The 22607-nt window shown below is 34.6% G+C and overlaps 7 protein-coding genes and 1 pseudogene across 15 annotated transcripts; 3 read left to right on the top strand and 5 right to left on the bottom strand.

Annotated features, from left to right (window-relative positions):
- Positions 1 to 265: 265 nt before the first annotated feature.
- Positions 266 to 2819, top strand: LOC111832425 (F-box protein At1g47340-like). Its single transcript, XM_023788740.1, is given in 3 exon segments — positions 266 to 549; positions 551 to 1331; positions 2754 to 2819. Coding segments are annotated over 3 exon segments (1131 nt in total).
- On the top strand, positions 1982 to 5487 carry LOC17897048 (dihydroorotase, mitochondrial). Of its 4 annotated transcripts, none has more exons than XM_006305021.2 (10): positions 1982 to 2306; positions 2754 to 2814; positions 3291 to 3357; positions 3525 to 3673; positions 3900 to 4081; positions 4204 to 4340; positions 4416 to 4581; positions 4664 to 4780; positions 4861 to 5021; positions 5104 to 5487. In XM_006305021.2, exons 3-10 carry the CDS (start codon positions 3322 to 3324, stop codon positions 5293 to 5295), a joined length of 1140 nt encoding a protein of 379 aa, XP_006305083.1. In that variant the 5' UTR covers positions 1982 to 2306; positions 2754 to 2814; positions 3291 to 3321; the 3' UTR covers positions 5296 to 5487. The 4 variants fall into 4 exon arrangements, with proteins under 4 accessions (XP_006305083.1, XP_023644941.1, XP_023644940.1 ...); XM_023789173.1 differs by having other exon boundaries at positions 3468 to 3673; XM_023789172.1 differs by lacking the exon at positions 3291 to 3357.
- On the bottom strand, positions 5430 to 9784 carry LOC17898596 (3beta-hydroxysteroid-dehydrogenase/decarboxylase). Of its 5 annotated transcripts, none has more exons than XR_002835356.1 (12): positions 9649 to 9784; positions 9252 to 9511; positions 9072 to 9161; positions 8846 to 8979; positions 8549 to 8719; positions 8157 to 8282; positions 7587 to 7666; positions 7179 to 7377; positions 7012 to 7078; positions 6372 to 6620; positions 5848 to 5927; positions 5430 to 5740 (listed from the first exon to the last, which is right to left on the bottom strand). XR_002835356.1 is itself a non-coding variant. In XM_006307478.2 (10 exons), the coding sequence occupies exons 2-10, from the start codon at positions 9493 to 9495 to the stop codon at positions 6409 to 6411; spliced, it is 1323 nt and encodes a 440-aa protein (XP_006307540.1). In that variant the 5' UTR covers positions 9496 to 9511; positions 9649 to 9784; the 3' UTR covers positions 6189 to 6408. The 5 variants fall into 5 exon arrangements, 2 of the variants coding, with proteins under 2 accessions (XP_006307540.1, XP_023644937.1); XR_002835355.1 differs by having other exon boundaries at positions 5454 to 5740; positions 5848 to 5890; XR_002835357.1 differs by having other exon boundaries at positions 5454 to 5740; positions 5848 to 5890; positions 6372 to 6446; positions 9649 to 9783.
- Positions 9785 to 11289: 1505 nt separating this feature from the next.
- Positions 11290 to 12746, bottom strand: LOC111832424 (annotated as a pseudogene).
- A 350-nt stretch (positions 12747 to 13096) lies between these two features.
- Positions 13097 to 14201, top strand: LOC17899348. Its single transcript, XM_006303776.2, has 2 exons — positions 13097 to 13346; positions 14110 to 14201. The coding sequence occupies exons 1-2, from the start codon at positions 13144 to 13146 to the stop codon at positions 14147 to 14149; spliced, it is 243 nt and encodes an 80-aa protein (XP_006303838.1). The 5' UTR covers positions 13097 to 13143; the 3' UTR covers positions 14150 to 14201.
- A 276-nt stretch (positions 14202 to 14477) lies between these two features.
- On the bottom strand, positions 14478 to 15744 carry LOC17898218. Its single transcript, XM_006303382.2, has 3 exons — positions 15640 to 15744; positions 14858 to 15044; positions 14478 to 14742 (listed from the first exon to the last, which is right to left on the bottom strand). The coding sequence occupies exons 2-3, from the start codon at positions 15026 to 15028 to the stop codon at positions 14671 to 14673; spliced, it is 243 nt and encodes an 80-aa protein (XP_006303444.2). The 5' UTR covers positions 15029 to 15044; positions 15640 to 15744; the 3' UTR covers positions 14478 to 14670.
- Positions 15745 to 16559: 815 nt separating this feature from the next.
- Positions 16560 to 18434, bottom strand: LOC17900925 (CBS domain-containing protein CBSX3, mitochondrial). The gene is made up of 5 exons (XM_006305595.2): positions 17946 to 18434; positions 17574 to 17655; positions 17118 to 17191; positions 16963 to 17023; positions 16560 to 16864 (listed from the first exon to the last, which is right to left on the bottom strand). Exons 1-5 carry the CDS (start codon positions 18162 to 18164, stop codon positions 16722 to 16724), a joined length of 579 nt encoding a protein of 192 aa, XP_006305657.1. The 5' UTR covers positions 18165 to 18434; the 3' UTR covers positions 16560 to 16721.
- LOC17897409 (tubby-like F-box protein 6) lies at positions 18427 to 20469 on the bottom strand. Of its 2 annotated transcripts, none has more exons than XM_023776896.1 (6): positions 20260 to 20469; positions 20025 to 20080; positions 19578 to 19935; positions 19402 to 19489; positions 19182 to 19314; positions 18427 to 19090 (listed from the first exon to the last, which is right to left on the bottom strand). In XM_023776896.1, the coding sequence occupies exons 3-6, from the start codon at positions 19923 to 19925 to the stop codon at positions 18463 to 18465; spliced, it is 1197 nt and encodes a 398-aa protein (XP_023632664.1). In that variant the 5' UTR covers positions 19926 to 19935; positions 20025 to 20080; positions 20260 to 20469; the 3' UTR covers positions 18427 to 18462. The 2 variants fall into 2 exon arrangements, with proteins under 2 accessions (XP_023632664.1, XP_006304986.1); XM_006304924.2 differs by having other exon boundaries at positions 19578 to 19938; positions 20260 to 20468.
- Between the last annotated feature and the right edge of the window lie 2138 nt (positions 20470 to 22607).

Genomic DNA, 22607 nt, shown 5'->3' with positions numbered 1-22607 from the left:
AATAATCTTTCAAATTTCTTAGATTTAACGATATCGTAAAAATTTAATTATGCTAATATTACAAAATATAAGGCTATATAACCAAAAATATCTTTAAAAAATGTTAATATAAGGCTATACAAGTTTCTCTTTTCTCCAACGCTATTCATAAATTCAATTTAGCACGGCGAAAGAGCTATCATCCTCCAAACCCTAGAAGATGCCTCCGTTGTTCGCCTCTTCCTCTGTGTTCGACCAGCAGCATTCAGCAGAACATAAAGCAATCATGGATTCAGATTTCATCCCTACAGAACTTATCCTCGAGATTTTGTTGAGATTGCCTGCAAAGTCGATCGTTAGGTTTCATTGCGTGTCGAAGCTATGGAGTTCAATGCTTCGTAGTCCATATTTCACTGACTTGTTCCTGACCAGGTCCTTGGCTCAGCCGCGGCTCATATTAGCCATCGAAAATAATGGTGTTTGGAGCATCTTCTCGTTGCCTCAGAGTCCTTATGAGAAGTCTTCATCGTCGTCCCTTGTAGTAACTGCTGAATTTCATCAAAAGTTCCCTCACATATCGTCGTACTGACCGACAATTTTCTTGTGGCTATGTCGGGGGTTTGATGTATTTGTTTGGTATGAGGGTTAAGCCGAGGGATTACGATGGAGTGCCTGTGATATTTAACCCTAAAACGGGAAGGTATGCAACCTTACCTATTCTGTATAGGTACAGAAGGACGTATAGCTTTTTGGGATTTGATCCTATTGACAAGCAGTACAAGGTATTGTTCATGTCTTACCCATTTTGTTATGATCACCATAAAATTCTGACAGTAGGAAGTGGAGAAATGAGTTGGAGAAGGATAAAATGTTCCTTAACACATGAGAATGTGAGCGAAGGGATATGCATCAATGGGGTTTTGTATTACTTAGGTGACACGTCTGAGGATTTACGTGAATTTGTGATAGTTTGCTTTGATGTTAGGTCTGAAAAATTCGAGTTTATTTACCCGGAAAGCTTTTGTGAATTGGTAAACTATATGGGAAAGTTAGGTTTGGTTTATTATAATGCCTATGCTGATGACACCGTCGAGTTGCGTGTGTGTGAAATCGTTTTGTCGATGGCTGATTATAAATCTAGACAACCATTTTATATTTTCTACTTCAATCCCGAAAAGAACGTTCTCCAACGTGTTGAAATACAAGGTTTTGGAGAATACCATGAGGCAGTCGACAATCTTAGTAGAGTCCACGTCTTTGTAGACGATTCTAGTAGGTTTTACGCCTTTGCAGACTATGTAGAAGATCTTAATGTTAACGATTCAAAGCTACTCAGGTCAGAAATCTATGAAGCCATTTACCCGAAGATAGAAGAATCAGAATCAGATATTTCTTTTTCAGATTCATCAGATGAAGAAGAGACGGAGTAGCACACTAAGAAGAGATGAACTGGATCTAGCTAGGCTAAAGCTTGAAAGGTTTTGGGTTCTTAGTGACCCCTTAGATGTCATGTCATACAATTTGGGTGCTCTTTTTTAATGAGCCGTGGAGTGGGAAGAATCTGAATGTTTTCTTGTGAGACTTGAATTTAATGGGTTTTATTGTATAGGTCGATGTATATAAATCTTGACTTGAAATTGAAATGTATTGTATATGGTTACTGGACGTGTATCCATATTGAAATATCATCACCACTGCGCCATAGACAAAAAAAAAAACATCTTGAAATTTTTTGAACCTTTTTTGTAATGAGGCTACTTGAACCCAAAATTGATTAAATTTTCCAAACTTGTATTATATGAAGCAAACCCAAATAACATATTTATAAAACTGTATACTAAACAAAAAACTCCAATCATCGTTTAAGAAATTATTAGAATGGTTTCTTGGAAAAATGAAATTGAGACTAAATTTATGATATTGATGGAACCATATAAATTACATAGAGATTAAAAATATATATATATATATCTTATCTTTAACATTTTGATTCGATCTTGAGGAGGACCAGATTTGATGATTGTTTATACCAAAAATATGTCGTTGATTAGACTCAGCAGACAGCCACAAGTATTGATCCAAAAAAGATTCATAAATTTTGGTATCAGAGTAATCGAACTTTGACTGTTAGAGAGTTCAAATTACAACCATTGAAACCTAAGCTTATTGAAACCCATTGCTGCTTCGTCTTCCATTGTCTTCGATTCCGAAGACAAACACAAACTCGTCAGTTTCTGTTGTTTGCATATGAGTCTTCTTTGTCCGCCATTACTGGTCACAGATTGAGCTTTATATTGTCGATTTCGAAGTGGGTTTTACGGATTTTGGTTAGTCTTCTTCTAAAAACTCGATTTTGGATTCAATCTCTTTCGTTGTTGCATTTTGGATTATGAGAATTCGATTTTGGATTCAAGCTCTAGAGATCGTTTTAAGTAGCCTTGGATGATGTCTGAGTTTGTTTCCTTCCCTCTCCTGAAGACTATTATGCGTTTAAGTTAGATTTGGATCATGTATGTACTAATGTTTCTTTGTGTGTCCTTTGTTTTCCCTTGTGAAATTCTTCTTCTTTTGTTGATTTGGCTATGAGTTTGTTCATAAAACTGATGCTTTGTTCTTAACCAAAATGTGTTTCTTGCTCTGAATGAAATAAGACTGTTTCAGATCAACCACATTGCTTAAGAACTGGCAAGCCTTGTTATAAGCAGAACGTCTTTAGTTTGTGTTTGCTTTGCTTCCATTTGTTTAGCTAATTTTGATGTTTTGGTTTGTAACAGGGCAGTTCAGCGATTGTTATAAAGCAACCAAAGAGATCAGAGGCAACCCTTCTCTCCTCTGGTTAGTTCTCTTAAAACCTTTTTCTCCTTTGATTACTCTTTTAAAACCTTTTTCTCCTCTGGTTAGATCTTTTAGAACCCTTTTCTCCTCTGGTTTGATAATGTAGAATAGAGAGTTTAAGGTAGTGTTATAACATGATATGAGAACAACCAGAAGAAGAAGAAAATTGTTGCTTTATAACTTTGTTTTTGGTTTGAAAAATCCAAAATGTGAAAGAGAAGAAAATACGTATCGATTCTGATTTAGTGGCCTCCTTCTTCTTCTTCCTTCGCTTGAGGCCAGCTTCACATATCTGGTATGTATGAGCTTTTCCTTTGCATTATTTCGAATATATTTGAACTCAGGTCGAGTCTAATTAATGACTTTTTCTAAGAAAGATCGAAACTTTGTAGAAGGCAGCGCTTGTATAAAAAATCGAACCAATGCTTTGTTCACTTGTTGAATGTCTTGTCTTGTCTTATTGCCCTTTGGAACAGGTGAAAATCTTGCAAAGCCTTGAGATTTGACATGATAAAGACTTTGGTTTCTCCTTGTAGTGTATATGTACGGAACTGTGTCTCCTCTTCCTCACTCTTGCTTGAGTCTTTGTTTTAATTTTTACCCAATTTTTATTCAATCCACGTGACACAATTTTTGATTTTATTTAAATGCAGAAGAAGCATATAGTTGTCTCCATGTGCATCTGTAAAAGTTTATATTCCTGTGTTTAGGGATTTGGATCTCAGAAGCTGAAGTTTGACCGATCTTGTAAGAGAGTGAAGCCAAGAGCAGTAAGAATGGAACTCACAATCACTCAACCTGATGATTGGCATCTTCATCTCCGTGACAGTGATCTTCTTCAGGCTGTTGTTCCTCACAGGTCATATAACTTCCTGCAATTTTTTTTGTTTTTTCCTTTGGTTTGCAATTTTGAGTATAATTGTGGATGTGTGTCTTTTTCACATTACTGTTTTGGTTGTTGTTGGTGTTTTATATAGGAACACTGCTTGTTTGTTATGTATGAGATCTTCAATTTACAATCTTAATGTTTTTCGTTGATTTTTGTGTTGTATTTGATGGTTAATGGTGTCTGTAAATGTGTATAGTGCGAGTACTTTTAAGAGAGCGATTGTGATGCCAAATTTGAAGCCGCCTGTTACAACTACTGCAGCTGCCATTACTTACCGGGAATCTATCATGAAAGCTTTGCCATCTGGGACTAGCTTTGATCCACTTATGACACTTTATTTGACAGACAAAACTCAACCTGATGAGATCAGGCTTGCAAGTAAGTACAACCTGTGCTTTTGTCCATCATGTTGCAAAGTAGTCAGTTACATTTTTCATCTTTCAGATTGAGATTCTACTTGCGACTGTTCAGTTTATTCTTATATATCCGTTCGTTTTTAGGGGAAAGTGGTGTGGTTTATGCGGTGAAGCTGTACCCTGCTGGAGCAACAACCAACTCCCAAGATGGTGTCACAGACCTTTTTGGAAAATGCTTACCGGCACTAGAAGAGATGGTCAGACAAAACATGCCTTTGCTGGTAAATAGATCACAGCACAGAAGACTTGTATTTTTGTCTTTTATACTGTCTTGTCTGAGGAAATGTTTTGGTTAGGTTCACGGAGAGGTCACAGATCCTAGTATTGATGTCTTTGACCGCGAGAAAATCTTCATTGATACAGTTCTGCAGCCTCTGATTCAACGCCTTCCACAGCTGAAAGTTGTGATGGAACACATTACTACCATGGATGCTGTGAATTTTGTTGAATCTTGCAAAGAAGGTTTTGTAACTATGTTCTTTTTAATTTCTTGTCTTTTGATTTATATTAATCTGCCTAACTCATGCCCTTTTGTTGATTATAGGGTCTGTGGGTGCAACAGTCACACCACAACATCTCCTTCTGAACAGAAATGCCCTTTTCCAAGGTGGATTACAACCTCACAACTACTGTCTTCCGGTTCTCAAAAGAGAAATGCACCGTATGTTCGTCACTTTCCTTAAGAACTTTAAGATTTCATTTATTTCAGAGCTTTCTGAAGATCATTGTTTCATTGTACAGGAGAAGCCATTGTTAAAGCTGTAACTAGTGGAAGCAAGAAATTCTTCCTCGGTACAGATAGTGCTCCACATGAACGGAGTAGAAAAGAATCATCTTGCGGATGTGCTGGTATTTACAGCGCTCCTGTTGCCTTGTCCTTATACGCCAAGGTCTTTGATGAGGTAAACTTTGTAACTTCAGACAATTTACCTTCCCAGTTTGGGGTTTCCTTATGTTCATAGCTTTTACTTCTTTAACATTCAGGCTGGTGCTCTTGACAAGTTGGAAGCTTTTACAAGCTTCAATGGCCCTGATTTCTATGGCCTCCCGAGAAACTCATCAAAGATCACACTGAAGAAATATCCATGGAAGGTTCCAGACGTTTTCAGCTTCTCCTTCGGAGAGATCGTCCCTATGTTTGCTGGAGAAACCCTTCAATGGCAACCTTTGAACTAATGTGGTGGTTTGGAGTTGTTTAATTTTTCTCCCAAATCAGTTTATCTAATAGAACCACAATGTTTTTTTATAAAGTCTTTCATTTGGTACAAATAGATACAACTACAAGTGATAGAAACGTATTGTACAGGTTATTTTTGTTTTTTAAGTTTAGCTGCTTGAGAAAGAATAAATTAATACACTATGTTCAGAAATTATTGAATATCTCAGACTTTTTGGACGAAAATATTATACAGCAAATGAAATAGTTGGTAGTTGTTGATACATTCATTGTGAAGTGGTGAGACTAGATTTGAGGAGGGACTTTCTTGGGTTGTCTTGTCTCAGGAGGTCCAATGAACAAACCAGTCTCCACTTCCATATATTGTCATCGTCATCTATGTTCACTTCTGATGATGATGAACGTTGATTGTGATGATGCTACTGTTGCTCCCATTCCAAGCCACTTGCAATATTCACCAAAACTCTTCTTAATCAGAAACCATGTTTACGTTTTATACTAGAAATTAAATAGCAGCATTATAAAACTCGAAACTAAAAAAATGTACGTACCTTTCTCCTTCAGCTCTTTATTTTCCTTTGCGAGTTTCCTCTCCTAAGATTTTAACAAGGAACATTCATAGGTGTACACACTAACACACATTTTTAGAAAGAAAAGTTTTAGAAACATGAATGTTGTGTTTTACGTCTTCCTTCAACTACTCTGAATTTGATATTTACAAAAAAAAATCTTATCTAATTTATGATATTGATTGAACCATATAATTACATAGAGCTTAAAAAATATATATATCTTATCTTTAACATTTTGATTCGATCTTGAGGATGACCAGATTTGATGATCGTTTATACCAAAAATATGCCGTTGATTAGACTCAGCAGACAGCCACAAGTATTGATCCAAACAGATTCATAAATTTTGGTATCAGAGTAATCGAACTTTTGACTGTTAGAGAGTTCAAATTACAAAAGTGTAAAATACACGACGCGACTCAGAACAACCAAACATCCATCTACACAGCAGGAGTCGTGTGTATCAATCAATGTAGAGAGGAAAAAAATAATTAAGCAGTTACCTTATGCAAAGGCGAGAGCTCAAGTTTTGAGTCTTCTTTAGTTACTCTTCTTGCTCCCAAACATTTTCATTTTCTCTGGTAAAAGGCCATGGATGAATAAAAAGATTGATGATACCAACAAAACCTTGGAAAGAGCAGTTATTATGACGGAAGAAGATCCCGCAGTTGCAACAAAGTTATGATAGAGAGTAATCAGAATGACTATGGCAATGAGAGTCTGCTTTTCCCATTGAATTGTAGTATCAGTAACTGCAAAAGGATCATATGCCACCCATAAGACTTTCTCAGTATGTAAGCCAAGATTACTTACTAGCGTGGTCTACTTGTGGTACCAAGATTTCGGTTTCTATGTTTTGTTTCTTCATGAATCTTAGTACCTAATCTAATCTAATATGGATAGTTTCGGTTTGATTTCAGTTTCTGTATCAGGTTCAGGTTTTGATCAAATATTACAACGATAAAACCATATTTAAACATGGTTTGGTTTTCGCATTGATTATTTTCAGTTCAGATCGGATGGTAAACCTCTTAATCCTAAGCATACAATCATAATGGTATGACTTCTGCCACCTTCACTGAAGTTGTCATATGATTTTATCTCAAAGCCAAAAAAAATCCAGAGACATTGCAATATACATACCTTCTGTTTTGGGTTGATTTTGAGCAGCCAAGTATGAGAACGAATCTATTGTCCTTTTTATACCTTCCTAGCATTAGGAAACAAACAATGAAAGTGCAAGGGTAAGCAATACAAAAGCAGAAAATATATCGATCTCAGTCTCAAATTAAAGCAAAGATTGTATAAACCTGAAGTGGGACAACAGGAGCATAGCCTAAACGATCCTTTGCTTTTGAAGAATCAAAAGTTCTGTTGCAAGAGAGTAACCTAACTCTAGAAGGTGTTAGCACTGGTACTTTCATTCCATATGGTCCCAGTAATTTATATGCCAGTTCCACAAGATGTGCTATTGGCATCATTAGCATTGCAGGTATCTTTATACTCGGCCTGTATAACATAAAACAATTTACCAACTTCTATTAGTTCATCATGGATAACATAAATCAAGCGTACTCGGAAATTTCTTTTACTTGTGTTGGGTAGGAAAAAGATAAGAAAGGAAACGAGATATCTAACTACGACTAACAACACAGCAGACATAGATAACTCCAACAAGTGGAAGTACCTTCTTGTAACTTTTGTTACAGAAAATATACCTCTCATAGCCAAGTCCTTCAAGAAGCTGTGACATAAACTCCCAAAATTTAATTGGCTCCATGTTCGTAATGAAGTATGCCTGCAAAGCCATTCATGTAGCATTAATACATTGATGATCTCCATACATCATAAACATTCCCGAACTAGCATACGAAAAGATGAACTTCTATTAAGAAATTGGCGGAAGTTTACTTTTGAAAATTACCACACATTTTTACAACCTACATGTAGTATGTGACCTTATAACCCAAACTAAGTCCAAGAAAAGCAAGAAGGAAAATTTAAATGTCCAAATACTACCAGACTGGGGCCAAACTCGTATATATGCTTTCATTAACTGTCATCCAACTTTCTGACTCTCTTAATTCCCTAAGGAGCAGATAAGGTTCTGCGTATCTTATTCATTCACTTTCCCCAATGCTTTCATTCATTACAGTTCAGAACATTATAACAGACAGGACTATAACTTAAAGAGGTAATTTATATACAGTAAAATAAGAACAGCGGCAGAACATAGTACCACTATGATACTATAGATAACTACAACATGTTACAATTGAAACAAATACCTGGCCTGCAGCTTTTGCACATACTTCTCCTTCTGATGCTAGTGCTCGCTCAGCGCAGACATGGGCGTGCACAACATTTTCAACATAAGTGAAATCATAGAAGTTACTCCCATCACCTATAATGAACTGCACAAAAAAGAATGCAAAATGAATCATTAGCGCAAACTAAATTATTGAATGTGCTAGAAAAGCGAAGACATGACACATGAGACAAAGCATCTTTTAGCTATTTATTCATTTTAGCATGTTCATGGATTACGCACACTGTCATGGAAGTAGTAAGACTAATGAAACCATCACTTATAAAGGAGAGACAAGAGCATAATAGACCACAAGGGAAATAGATAGCATTTAAAAATCCAAAGAGATAAACAAAGAAAAATATATCCAACCTTGGATTTCCCAGCTCTGGCAGCAGTAACAAGCGATGGAACCATTAATTTATCACCAGGACCAAATATACTGCTAGGACGTATGCAACAAGTGAGTAGTCCATTTCTTCCATTCGCTTTTAATATCAAAGCTTCCCCTTCAGCTTTAGTTGCTGAATACGAGTCATTATGCTGAAAACAAAACGGAGTTACTCAGTAAACAGAATCTCAAAAAAAATCAACAAAAACAAATGATGCATCAAAACATACACTTAATCCTGTAAACAATATCAAATTCTAAACAAAGATCAAAAAGACCTTAGGTGGATACGGCATTGATTCATCGGCATTCAAAGTACCATGGACACCGTCAAACACGACACTCGGAGAGCTTGTGTAGATTAGCCTCTTTACTCCAACCTCAATACAAGCATCAATTACATTTGTCGTCCCTACCACAAGGAAGTTGCTATTAACATTTAACACTAACAAACCTTTTCAGTTCTAAACAGAGAGAGATTTAAAGATTCAAGTATCTTCAAACCTTGAACATTAACTGAGTAATGAAGCTGGTGATTATTAATCGACGAATCTGGAGCAGCCATATGAAACACCACTTCTGCTCCCTCAAAACCTATTCAACTTCATCTTCAGATTACCAAAACACAGAAACAAAATCGCCAAAATCACTGAACTAAAATTCAATTCGAAAGCCAAAAAATACCTTTGACAACTTGAGATTTGTTCCGAAGATCAGCAGAAACGTACTGAACTCGACCGGATCTAATTGATTCACCGAGAAGCCCAGTCTCCTCGTGAGGCTCAAGCTGTATCGCCGGAGCCAAATCGGCGATACGGACGTGGAAAATCTCGTGACGTATGAGCATTTCCACAAGATGCCTCGCTGCGAATCCTCTACCACCGGTGACGACGCACCAACGCTTAGTCTCCGTAACTTCCGTCACCATTGTCTTCTCCGCCGAACTACTCAAATCCAAAGAGTATAAGAAAAATGAAATTTGCTCACATTTGAATTCAAAATTGATCAAAAAAACAGATAACAAGAGTCAGATGGGAACTTAGAATTAAGAGAAGAGCTGAGCTTAATTTGAAGGAGTTACATTTTACGGCGAGGCGAAAACGACGGCGTCGGGGTCAATGGTGGAAGTCAACGGCGAGAGCAGCGGTGTTCGAGGGACTGAGAGGAGAGAACGTTCGGAGAAAAGGAAAAAGCTTGGTAGACGGCAGATGAAATCGAGGTGGTATTTTTCAAAAGCAAAAACAAAATCTGAAATAATTGCATTACGTTTTTTTCTTACAGCAACAAAAATAATTGCATAATATTTACCAAAAAAAATTGCATAATTATTTTTTCAATTTTCTGTAACCGAAAAATTAAAATTTATATTCGTTAAAATAACTAAAAGTTGACAACAAAAAAATAACTAAAATTAAATATATACAAGTTTATTTTATTAACTTAAAAACTTTTAGGGAGAATTTCAAAAATACCCCTTTTCATATACCTCTTTTTAAAAATACCCCCTTTCAAACTTTATCAAAAAAACTATTAAAAATATTGAAATTTATCCAAATATGTATGTAAGCTTATAAATATATACACAAATTACCTTTATATGTGTATAAAACTTTATATAACTTTCATATATAGCAGAAAAATAAATTATAAAAACCATATAAAAACCTTATAAAAACTGTATAAACCCTTTTAAAAACCTTATAAAACTTATAAAAACGATTTAAAACTATTTAAAACATATTAAAATATTTGTATCGAATCTCCCAGTAGTAGTTATTATATAGAAGTACCTTATAAACTATATAAAACTTTATAATTTTTTATATTTAGATAGGGGTATTTTTGAAAATGGATAGATAAAAGGGGTATTTTAAAAAAGGGGTACACCAAAAGGGGTATTTCTCAAAAATTCTCAAACTTTTAATGTTGGGTATTTTATTTTCTCATAAAAGATCTGCAATTTATTTACTTCTCACTATCTTTATATCAATGGAAAGATTTTGCTGTCTAGTTTTTTTTTTTTGCTAAACTGTAAATATTTCATTGAAAATGAAAATAGTTTAGGTTACAATCATAAAAATTGAAACCTATACATATGGTTCCATGGCAAAAAAGATAAAAACATGGAAGCATAAGATGGTAATAAAACCAAGATTTCGGTCCATTTGCTCAACCAAGCAATGAAGCTATGGTAACAAGATGAAGCGATGACGTTTTTGTTGTCCTCCCCATATGAGATGCAGAAGAGGAAGGGCAATTGCAAATTGTAAACACCTTGATACGACAAAAAATTGCTCTAGAAGCCTTTCGCAGGAGGTCCGATACTGAGCCGTCAACGGTGAAAACTCCAAATCATCGATCACATACTCTCTCTGCGTCATGTGAGATTAATTCTTTGTTTCGAGCCATGAGCTTTCTCAGAAACGGAACCTCACAAGCCAATTTAACCAAGTGGTGCATGCTCCCTCTACCAAGTTCATCCCCCAAAGTCAGCAGAGCAAAATAACACGTTTTACAACCACACCAAAAGCCATTAGCCCTACTAGCTCCTCTACAGCACAAGAAGACGCAAGCAAGAGGCGAGAACGCAAAGCAACGCAATCTTCAAACAAAAGCAATAACAACAGGGAGCCACAACAAAGAACAAGCCTTGAACTAAATCAAAGGATTGAAATACAAACAGAGTTCTCAAAAGGAGAGGGGAACTAGCTACCACCGGTAACTAAGCCCTCAACTTATCAAACACCGTTGCAGCTACAAAAAGGAGCCATTAAGCATCTGATTCGACGAAGGAGCTTGACCAGCCACAAGAAAACACACTCTTAATAATTCTGCCACTGTCCTCAAGCAGAAGATGCCAACAGAGACATGATTCTCCTAAAATGTCAAGGCTCAACGAAGAAAATGACACAAAAAGCATCCAAATGAGACCTAGCTCTGAAACCTATGCGAAGGAGGGCTAGAAAAGAGAGGTTGAGGCATCAAAGGCTCAGAAGGTCGATGAACAACACCAACCAAGAATGGCAAACCATCCAAAGAGCCAAAGAAAACCTCTCGATTCAAACTCAGACACACGACATCGACACGCACGGAGTGGACAGAGGCTTCAGGCGTGTGGGAGTAAGCTGTCCTCAAGGCGAACAACCCGACACAGAGACACCCAAAACTCCGGTAGACACGAGCCAAAACGCGGCGGTTAGACCAAGAGAAATCCTGGAAAAAATGAAACTGGGCAAAGAAGAGAAGCGACACCACGGCAAAGCCTAAGGAAGCTCACTCGATAACCGGAATCACCAGGAAGAAGGCGAACTACAATAGATCTACAAACCTAAGTTTGCTCCGCCGCTTGAGATGCGAGACGCTAGGACTAAAAATTTGAGCCTCCACCTTGGTCCAACACTGTCTACAAGCAGAGGAGGTAGAGAACAGGAGATTTCAGTCACCGGAGAGACCGGCCGTCACGCACGGCGGACCTTCAACACTCGCCACGAGAAACAGAACTGATTCAACCCTCTGAAGTCTTCAAGTGCAAGGGTGGAACCAAGACAATAGCAACCAAGAGCCCTCTCGCAGCGCCGGTCGAAACCAGACACCGGAGAGGCAAACGCGGCGGAGTTGGATTTGTAACAGAAGAAAACTTTCGGGAGAGAAAGAATTGGGGGCGCGTTGGGTCACACGCCTTACTTCAAGTTCTCAAATGGCTCCTTTTTGGAAGTTTCTAGAAAATATTTCAGATATAAAACCCGAGGTCTGTAGCCACACAAGCAACACAATCAATTAATCTCAATCCATCAAAGCAAAACCCATCAAAACAACACAATCAACTAATCTCAATCCATGCTAAAACAGAGATTGAGAAAACTATAGAAGAAGATGCAGAATAGCTTACCAAGATAACAAAGATGAGAGCAGTGAAGCAGAGAAATTGAATATAGAACTCTTCTTCTCTTCTTCGCCGCTTCGTTCTTTTTCTTCTTCTCTTAGGTTATGTCCAAGTTAGGTTTAGGTTGTTTTGTAAACATTTAACAAAGGAAGGGTGTTTTTGTCAATTTCCAAATTGAACGGAACATTTTGATCGCCCTCGTTGAATAAAACTGGCGTTTCAAATTTTTTTTCACAGAACGTTGCGTTTGCTGCTACGTTATAATGCAGCTCATGGCGTGACCAAACGAACGTCATTACCGCAGCCGCAACAACCTGCGGCGGTGAAACGAACAACTTCAATGGTTGAATATTTACGGTTGTGCTTGTGAAAATATTTCTTAGTGAGTGGTAACTTACTGATCATTGGGTAAAAACTTGGTTCTAGTAAAATTCAATAGATATATTTGAAAATGAGTACGCTATTTCTCTAAATTTTCACCAAGTTTTAGATAACCAAATAATATAATTAACAACAAAACTATGCCGCTCTTTTTTTCCTTCTTAATTGTGCTTATATCTCTATAAATAGTAGATCCTTTGCCATATAGAAGACTAATCAATCTAACAAAATTTTCTCTTGAAACAAAAATTGTAAATCAATAGTAATAATATTCTAAAATTTTCTAATAGGTGCAAATTGTGAAAAGCAAAAATGGAGAAAGTCAAATTCTTTGCTATAATCTTTATTGTGGCAATGGTTATGACAAGGGTTGAGGCGGAAGAGGTTCCGATGCAAGTGACGACCAATGAGGTGACTCTAGCGGCCGAGGCTGCCGCCTCGAGTCTCAAAAGCAGCGTGGGAGAGGCTGCTCAAGGAGCCAAGACATGGGCTGATTGGGCTACTAGCAAAATCAGGTGACTTGTTTTGTATTTTGTGTGCCTTAACCTCAAATGTTTTGTGGCAAAACAATTATCGATTGAATTGTTTTTTTTTTTTCATCTAGTTTTGTTAAATAAATTACGATACATTTGAGTTGATTTAGTTTCATTTTCAGTTCTGAATCTCCTTGACGTATATGTATTTGAACAGAAATTGATTTTGAGATTTCATAATTTTGGTATAATTTTTAAACCTTGTAAGAATTTACTTTTTTCATATTAGGGTTCCAAAAAATCAATTATTTTTAAAGTGGTTTTTATGTTTATTTGTTTGAAAGGTTTATTTTTCACCATTCAATTTTCTAAAATGTAGGGAATTTGGGATTCCAAAATCAATTGTTTTTTTAAGTGTTTTTTTTCTTTGAAAAGTCTATTTCTCACCATTCAAATTCAAAAACAAAAATAGGTTTTCTAAAATCAAAGGAAACTAGTTATCAAATGGTTTGCCCAAGTATTAAAGAAAAATTTGATTTTCTGATACATATTTCAACCTTTGTATGAATTTGGTTATTTTATATTAGGGTTCCAAAATCAAATATTTTTTGGGTTTTTGTTTCTTTGAAAAAAAACTATCTATACTATATAACTTACTCATAACCAATTAATCTTAAAGTTTAAAATTCATAACTCTTAACCTTTTCAAAAGCTTGAAAAATATTAAACATACTACCGTATTACCAAAATTTACTGATATCTTATGTAATATCATCACTAACCAAATTTATTTTATGTCTATAAGGCATCCTGGCAGTTTGGAGAAAGCACCGGGATCAGAGTGAAACAAACATTTATCTTAAGAATATGCTTAAAATGGTTTTATCAACAAAAAAATTATGTAAACTCTTCTGTTGCATTCACTTGTACCTCACGCGAACTCTTATTGTATAAGACTTTTTCCCACTAATGCTAACACCTAATTCAAATACACTAACACACCATTCAAGTTGAGAATAACAAAAGTGAAACTTAAACGTACAATTCAGCAACGACACTAACATCCAACTAAGTGTGGTTACCAAAACCATTGAATGACTCAATTCCAACCTAAACAAAGCTAAGCATATCATCTCTGCTTTGTCTCAGAAGACATGTTTATTGCAAAACAAAGAGACCCAAAAAAAAAACCTTTTCTTTTGGTGAACAATGTGTCCAATGTTTCGTCTTCTAGAAGCCAACAACTTGTACATATAGAATACTCCAAAGAACAGAGAGACAAATGAAGAGATCAACAACGGAAACTATCCGGTCTATGTTCTTTCATGGATATCCATGGATACATTTTACAGTATCCATGCTTATATTACTTTCTTCCACGGGTTAGCCTCTGCAAATGGTAGTTAATGTTTCCCCAAGACTTGTTCTTATTATCTGTCTGCAAAGCAAAGGGTTTCAAGAAAACACAAAAAGGAAAAAGTTCAATGTTCCGCAAAGGCAGTAGTAGTGACAAATAAAAGCATTAAACGCGGTGCAAATGCAAAGTTATTGACCTGGCCATGCATACAAACACTGAGGAGTTGCTTCTGTTTCTCACATTTATCATCTTTGATATGGTTAAGCGCCATACAGTTGAGGAACGATACCATTTCCTTCATACACGGTTTCGCCATATTCCCGAGCTTTTTCGGGTTTATGTACAAATTCCCAGCCTTTCTCCCCATGGCTCCCTCAAACCAACTAAACAACCAGAAACCAAAAACAAGAATCAATCAATCTGCATCAACAAAACCAAGCCTTCCCACAGAGCTACTTCAACTACACTAACCCTGAATACGCTTTTAAATCACACTTTACACCAATTGATTCAACCCTTGGTCTTTAACAAATATACCCAACAAGAGAAATGAAGAACATTGAGATTAACACACGAAACACTAACAATTAGACAATGAGAGGTTTGTAAAATGTATCTAAAACAATCACAGTGGTGACTAATCATCAAGACAAGTCCATTGTAACAGCTACAGCCACAATGTTACTAAGGAGAGAACCTAAACTTTTCTTTGATATTGACAACGACTAATACAAAATTATAAACTCAATTCTTGTAGAGAAAATATTCCAAAATCTGAAATTTCATCAAACAAATGAAGAACAAATCTAAAGGAACAAAAGCTCGGAATCATGAATCAAAGCCAAAACTAAAAGCAGAATCTCAGATCCAAGCGTGTAATGAATCGAACCTAAGTAGTCAAAACCAAAACGCAGAATCGTAGAAAAAACGAATCAAACACACAATATAATCAGAGAGAATTGGAGAAGAGGTACTAACACAGTGTAAGGTAGAAGATGAATCAACGAGCTCTGAAGAGACGAGAAGAGACGAGAGAAATGGTGAATCGCAGATTGAGAAAGACAGAGAAGCTTCGAAAATACAAAAACCCTTAGACCGAAAAAAAAAAAAAAAAAAGGAAGAAAAAATTAAACCCTATAATTATTTTAGTTAAGCCCATTGGACTCTTAGCCCATTAAGGAACCCAATAAAATTTTTTTTTTTTTTTTTTTTTTTGTCAACAGGAACCCAATAAATTTAAATTAGTATATTCTTTTGTTTTGGTCTCAGAAATAATTCTGTGTAGGTTTTGTTGTTTTTTGAGTTTTTTTTTTTTTAACTTAGAATCTACAATATTTGTTTTGTTTTCAGTTGCTAAGGTGATCAGTAAGTTTTTAGGGTAATATTGGTGCGTTCGAGTAGAGGCTATCAGATTGAGCAATTTTGATGATTAAAATAGTCACCCAAACTATTCCCGATGAAATACAGGATATGAATTTTGAGTACTGCGATGATATGAAAAAATTTCGGTGGTTAATTCCTAAATTCAATTTTAAGTTTCTATTAACTTTTATAAAGATTAAATTTGGGATGAATCAAAGTCCATTGTGTGATAGGTATTTCGGAATTTAAAAATATTTGTAAACTAAAATAGACATGAGAAATACAATATATTTTTTTTTTAATGGAAAGGAAGAAAAATCTCCCTCACAAACTCAAATCATAAAACCAAATACAAAATCAAATACAAACCCGTCGTGGAAACGCAATTCTACGGAACAAAAGTAAAGCAACACTATTAGGAACCGCATCAAACCGATGAAATTCCAAAGCTAGAATAAACGCATAATTTTTTTTACCTATTTTCATCAAAGATCACATAAATTTTATGATGGATGCTAATTTCTTACATTCACGTATTTTATTTATTGTATGAAATTTAGATATTTTGGACCTAATTATGCTGAATTGGAGTCTAGATATGTGAAACGATATGTACATTACTGATAGTATATACATAGTTATTAATGATATAATAGAAGCTAGACATCTTCAATTCTTCTTATGTGGATTGATCTAAGCTAGTAATAGTCTCCTTTGATGAACTGATTCAAACGTTTGAGCTCTCCATTTTGATGGTCCACAATGGCTCTAACCACATCAACCATAGAGATCAGTCCTACTATCTTCCCGTCAATCACCGGTACATGTCTTATATGATGGTCTACATCATTTTTATAGTAAAACATTAACAATTGTTAAAAATTCAAACAATGACAATTGAAAAGAAAATTTTGGTTTAAGTGGGATCATTGTAGTTACCTGACATAAGCTGCATTGCTTTGATTATGTTTGTTCCAGAAGAAACAGTGATCAAATTACTCTGGCCAAAGTAATTCCCACAAAATCGTTTCACTCGATCAATAAAATTTTCCAAGATATTAACTTAAGAATGTCTATGTTTTAATGATACTAACCTCATCAGTCATAACTTCTCCAACTTTTGTAAGTTTTGATGATCTTCCTGCCCAAATGATCTTTTTCATATAGTCTGTTTTACAATCAAGATTATATCAATATGTACTTTAGATTCAGTTATAAAATTGAAAAAAATAAATAAATACATGTGGACACTCAAAGTTACTGAATCGTTTACCAAAATAGGTATGTGTTTAGGTTATTTATTTTGTTACTGAAATTAACCGAATATTTTGGATTTTTAGTATAAACTCGATTAAATTTGGATCATTTCAGTTAATTCCGAATGTGTTGGTTAATTTTAAAATATAGGTAAATTATATATTTTTGAATTATATCGATAACTTTGGTTAATTTGGTAATCTTCTACCAAACTAAACCAAATGGTTAACTGAACCTAATTTATATGTTGTCTGATCGGTTTACTTGTTATAACCGAGCCCGAATCGATTTACCTCTCTCTGTCACTATGCCTGCAATATTTTGCTGGTCTCCAGGTTTTAAGACAACCAACGATCCAATATTATGCTTTGCCATCTGCTTTTTGTTTGATACCCAAAAAAAAAGAAAAACTATAATTAAGAGAAGAAAAAGTGTATGCATAATGCATGACATACGTTACAAACATATGTCCTTAAATAGCGTTATTATTACATAACATGTCAAACATTGTCTTATTTTAACTGAGACATATACAACGTGTAGTAGTTAATCACTGTTAAAGATTTGTAACCAAACTTAAACATGCTTAATTATTACTAGAGAGATACGTGTATCGGTGTATGCATGTAACGTGATGATTCAATCAAGGAAGGAGTTGGACGAACATTCTTAACCGCGTCAAAGACGGTGTCGTTTGTTCGGCATGACATCCACGTATTGAAGTCTGTCTCCTTTATGGAGAGCACATCCGCCACCGTCAAATTCTCCAACCCTTTCTCCGGCGGCGGAGGCCAAGTTACGCAACCAAACCCGGCCGTTACTTTCCTCTGAATCTTTGGGATTTCATAAGCTCTTGCTAGTAACCCTCTCACAAAAGCTCTCATTCTTTGGAAAATGAATGAACACAGAGACAGAACACAGAAACATGGATTTGGGTTTATGTAATAAAGGAAGGTGATGTGATGGATGACTCATTGCTTCCAAAGATAGACTAAGACATACCTTACCTAAACCAGAAGTTTAATTTGCTTTTAATTAAAAAATTAAGAAGAAATTAATGTTGGATTAGGAAAGATCTGATTGTTTGAGATTGCTCCAAGAGGGAAAGAAAAGTATGTACATTAAAACCACAGAAGCTGCAAAATAGAAGAATATATGATTGATATTTTTGATATGTTTGATTCATTCGCAGACAGGCTTCGTGTCGAAGCTGCTTAAACAAATGGCAAAAGCTTGAAAAGCAGAGATCGGGTAACGATAATCCATAGTGAAAATGTCTTTGCCTATCTTTCCAAATTGTAATATCACTCTCTCTTGTTCTTCTTCTGGGATGTTCATGTTCTTCCCTGCTTCTGCAGCAGCTGCCACTAGCTGGAAGTTTTTCACCGAGGCAACTGTGACTCGACCTTTGAAATTGAGACACCAGCACTGGAGCTGTTCGTGCCATCTCGGAGATTTGTTTTTCAGGACTAATGGTTCTTTAACGACGGATTCTCCTTCTAGGTTCCCTGAGCAAAAATCCATCAGCGGCTTCTTCTTCTTCTTCTTTCCTTGGTTTGTGAACTCGGTAGGATATTGGATTTTGCCGCCTTCTTGAATTGCTGAAATTGGGATACTGTGCATGATACATTGCATTCTTCTTGGACCTCTAGTTCTCAGGACATTCAGCTCGTACAAGATGGAAGCTATGTTGTAATTACTAGATGTTGATGACACCCATGGAGAAACTTGCATTGATGGTGGGAGTTTTCGATTAAACGGAGGAGGTTGGTTTTCGTAGACTGTGAACTTGGTTCCCAGGAAATTGGATCTGTCCACACACAATCAAAACTCATATTAAATGGACATGATGATATAATACATATCAGTGAAGGTGGCGACGAGAAAAAACGAGACTTTACCTCAGTTTTCCTATGTAATTACTGCTACTTCTTGAGAAGTCATTCCCAGACAAGGATACAACAAACTCTGCACCCGTCGCCCTCCTGACTCTCTTTGCGGATAACAACAGCTTACTCTTGTCACCAGAAAGAGCTGCAATCATACAGAGAAAGGAGGGATATAATATAGTCCAAGCTCAATTCATAAGAGGTTCCTAAGGTGTATAGCTAGTAAACTAACCAGGGCTTAAACCGAGATAGAGACGGAATATCCCAGTAGCTCTCTCCCGTTTAATAAAGCATTGAATTGGAGCATCTCTAGGACCAGGCTGAGCAAAAGAAACCAAATTTTTTAGATAACAATGATACATTCAAAAACTTCTCCAATGGGAGTGTTCAAAAGAATGCAAAACTAACCTGCTTTAAAGAAACAGGAAACGTCAACAAACCAGAAACCTCAGGAACCTTAACAACTTCTCTAGTCATCTCCCTCCACGACCTACAAACCGAAGCACAAGCAACGACATCTTTCCTCGCAGGCCAAAGAGTCTGTCCAGACTCAATCCGATGAATAATATCAAGAAGCAACTCCTGAGGCAAATCAACCCAAATGCTCTGACTCAAACCATCATTAGTCACAGAAGAAGAAGAAGACAGAGATGATCCTTCAGGTGCAATATGTGACCTCTTCCCTCTTCTACCAATACCTTTATACTTATTGTTCTTCTTCACCCTAAACTCTCTTACTATATTCTTAAACGACATTGCTAACACACTCCTACACACAAAACAAAAGTATTTGAGCAAACCTAATCAAATTTTAAAATAAAAAAATCCCTAATTTATGAATATATATAAACATACCTGAATTTATCAGCTCCCCCAGAAATTTCTCAGCTTTGTTACTGTAAATGAATAAGCTTTTCAAAAGAAACAGAGATGTCTCAGATTCATTGAATAAAACAAAGTAGCAAACAAATAAAATATATAAAAAAAAATCCCCAATTTCATGAAAAGAGCATGGATCCGTCTTCTCCGGCATTATAATGAAGAGTTCGAGAAAACATTGAGAAACGAGAAAAAGAGAGGATTAATGTACCAACAAAAGCGACAAATCCATGGGGAAGCTCAAAAATTGTAAAATTCAGATTCTTCTTCTTCTTCTTCCGATGAAATTAAAGCTTCTCTTCCCGGAAATGGAGGTTGAATAAGAACCACCACCACCAACCACCTCTCCGATGATGTAATCGTAGCCGCCGTGAGCTTCGATTTTACGGAGAGGAGGGAGGAGGAGGAAGGAAGAGGAAGACGACAGTAACCGCAATAATTTCGAGGAAGAAGATGAAAAAGAGAAGACGGAGAGTTTTTTTATTTTTTTAATTGATTAATTAATTAAAAAGGAAAAAAATAAATAGAAAGACTCTAATAAGCGCGGCTCATGTTTTTTTTTTGTTTTTTTCAATTGAAATTAGTAAATTGCTTAAAATAGGATTATGGAAGAAAATGAAGAACTATTTATTTTGCTAATTAATTTTTTGCTTTGGTTATTATTACAACTGGATTTCTTCAAAAAAATTATTTGAGATTTTGACAAGAATTGGAAACGATTTAATGGATTATTACATTATTTTATAAAAAAAAATCTTATGTAATTTAAAATTGAATTATACATATCTTAGTAAAATACTGAAAACTTGATGTTGACGGGTTTGATTAGAGATCATTTGTAAAGAAGACTGTAAAGATTAAAAGACAACGGTAAATGGAGTCAAATTGCTATTATGATTGTTTTAATTTCTTATTTGCTTTTGTTATTACTATTGACAATTGGATTTTTTCAAAAATGTTTATTAATTGGAAACATATCTGAAATTTTAGACAAATCAATTTTTTGTTCAAAGACTTTATTAAAGGTTATAGAAATTTATGCATTATTTTATAAGAAATTTTTCTAAGGTATTTTAAATTAAATTATACATATAAGTATGTACAAAAAAATTATCTAAATCAACTCAAACAAATTTCTGACAGCTTTTTTCACATCCAATCTATAATACATGTTAATACCAACATGAATCTATTAAAAATTCAAATTTCGAACCTTAATTTAATAAAATCAAGCGATTTCAACATTTTTATGTTGATTGACCTTTAAAACTTAGTTTAATGATATGATGATATTTAGAATCTTACCACTCAATTCAACATACATAATAGCTCTCCTTCTAAGAGGTTTGACTATCAGCCATGAATATTTGATTGTATTTTCTAAAATTATCCCCAACGAATTGTTATAAGGAAACTCCTAGTCGTATGATCGATTATATGATAAACTACATGATCCGATGAAGTTCTTAGTATAATGTTTGAATATTTTTTTTGCTTTACAAATAATATCTAAATGATATGTGTCAACCAATTATTTGCTTTCTTTATTTAATTTTGGATAAAACTCAATATTTAATTTCTCTATTTCTTTTCTTGCTATATCAGAAAAGGTAGAAATTAAGAAAAAAAATTATGTCTTACTAAGGTAATAAAAGTGAACAAACAGTTTTATAATTTTTTGAGAATGATTGTGGGTATAAATGACATATTCCACACTTAGAATGTGTACAAAATATGGACATTTGTAAATATGAGTTCCATGCAACTAAAGATAAAATATATATTTTAAAGACTATATAGTGAAATTATATTATTTAGAAAAGATATACAAAATCAAAGACCACTTCAAGAAAAAAATTGAAAAACATATTCTTACTTTCAATAATTTTAAATTATTCTGTTAAGTCGGTTATAAAATTTTAAATGATTAATTGTCGTATATGCGAAAAACTATTGCTCCAATTTCATCAAAAACATTATATTTCAAATTACATTTGTTAGTTTTGTTTGTTTTTTTTAGTGTTTAAGATTGTATAACTGTATTTTGATTGTTAATTTTAAGACTTAACTTGCAGTATACCGCAAGACAATTTTTTGAAACTATTTTTATATATTTTAAGTTGTATTTTTAATTAATCTTTAAGTATTTATAATTGTACAATTGTATTTTGATTGGTAAATCTATTATTTAACCCGTGGGATACTACATAACAACTGGTTTAATATAATCGCAATTTAATCAAATTAATTAAATATATAAATATTCAAAATAATAAAATAATTTCTTTCATATAACTCATTTTATTTTAGACTAAAATATTTCGTGTGTAAACAACCCATAAGTAAAATATAATAATATTTATGTAAACTCAAACTCACTCAATCATATTTATATAAAATATAATTATATTTTAAACTTTTTAAAGTTAAATATTGATAATACTTAAATTTTTGAGACTTTCATTTTTTATAATATTTTAATCATTCTATAAAAGCTTAATTATTTCTAATATTTGAACCTTTTAAGAGTTTCAAACATTATAATTTTTAGAACATTTT

The sequence above is a fragment of the Capsella rubella genome, unplaced genomic scaffold (assembly GCF_000375325.1).
Source record: "Capsella rubella cultivar Monte Gargano unplaced genomic scaffold, Caprub1_0 scaffold_1, whole genome shotgun sequence".
Lineage (NCBI taxonomy): Eukaryota > Viridiplantae > Streptophyta > Magnoliopsida > Brassicales > Brassicaceae > Capsella > Capsella rubella.
Note: the sequence above shows the minus strand (reverse complement) of the source record. Positions and strands in the feature narration are given on the sequence as shown.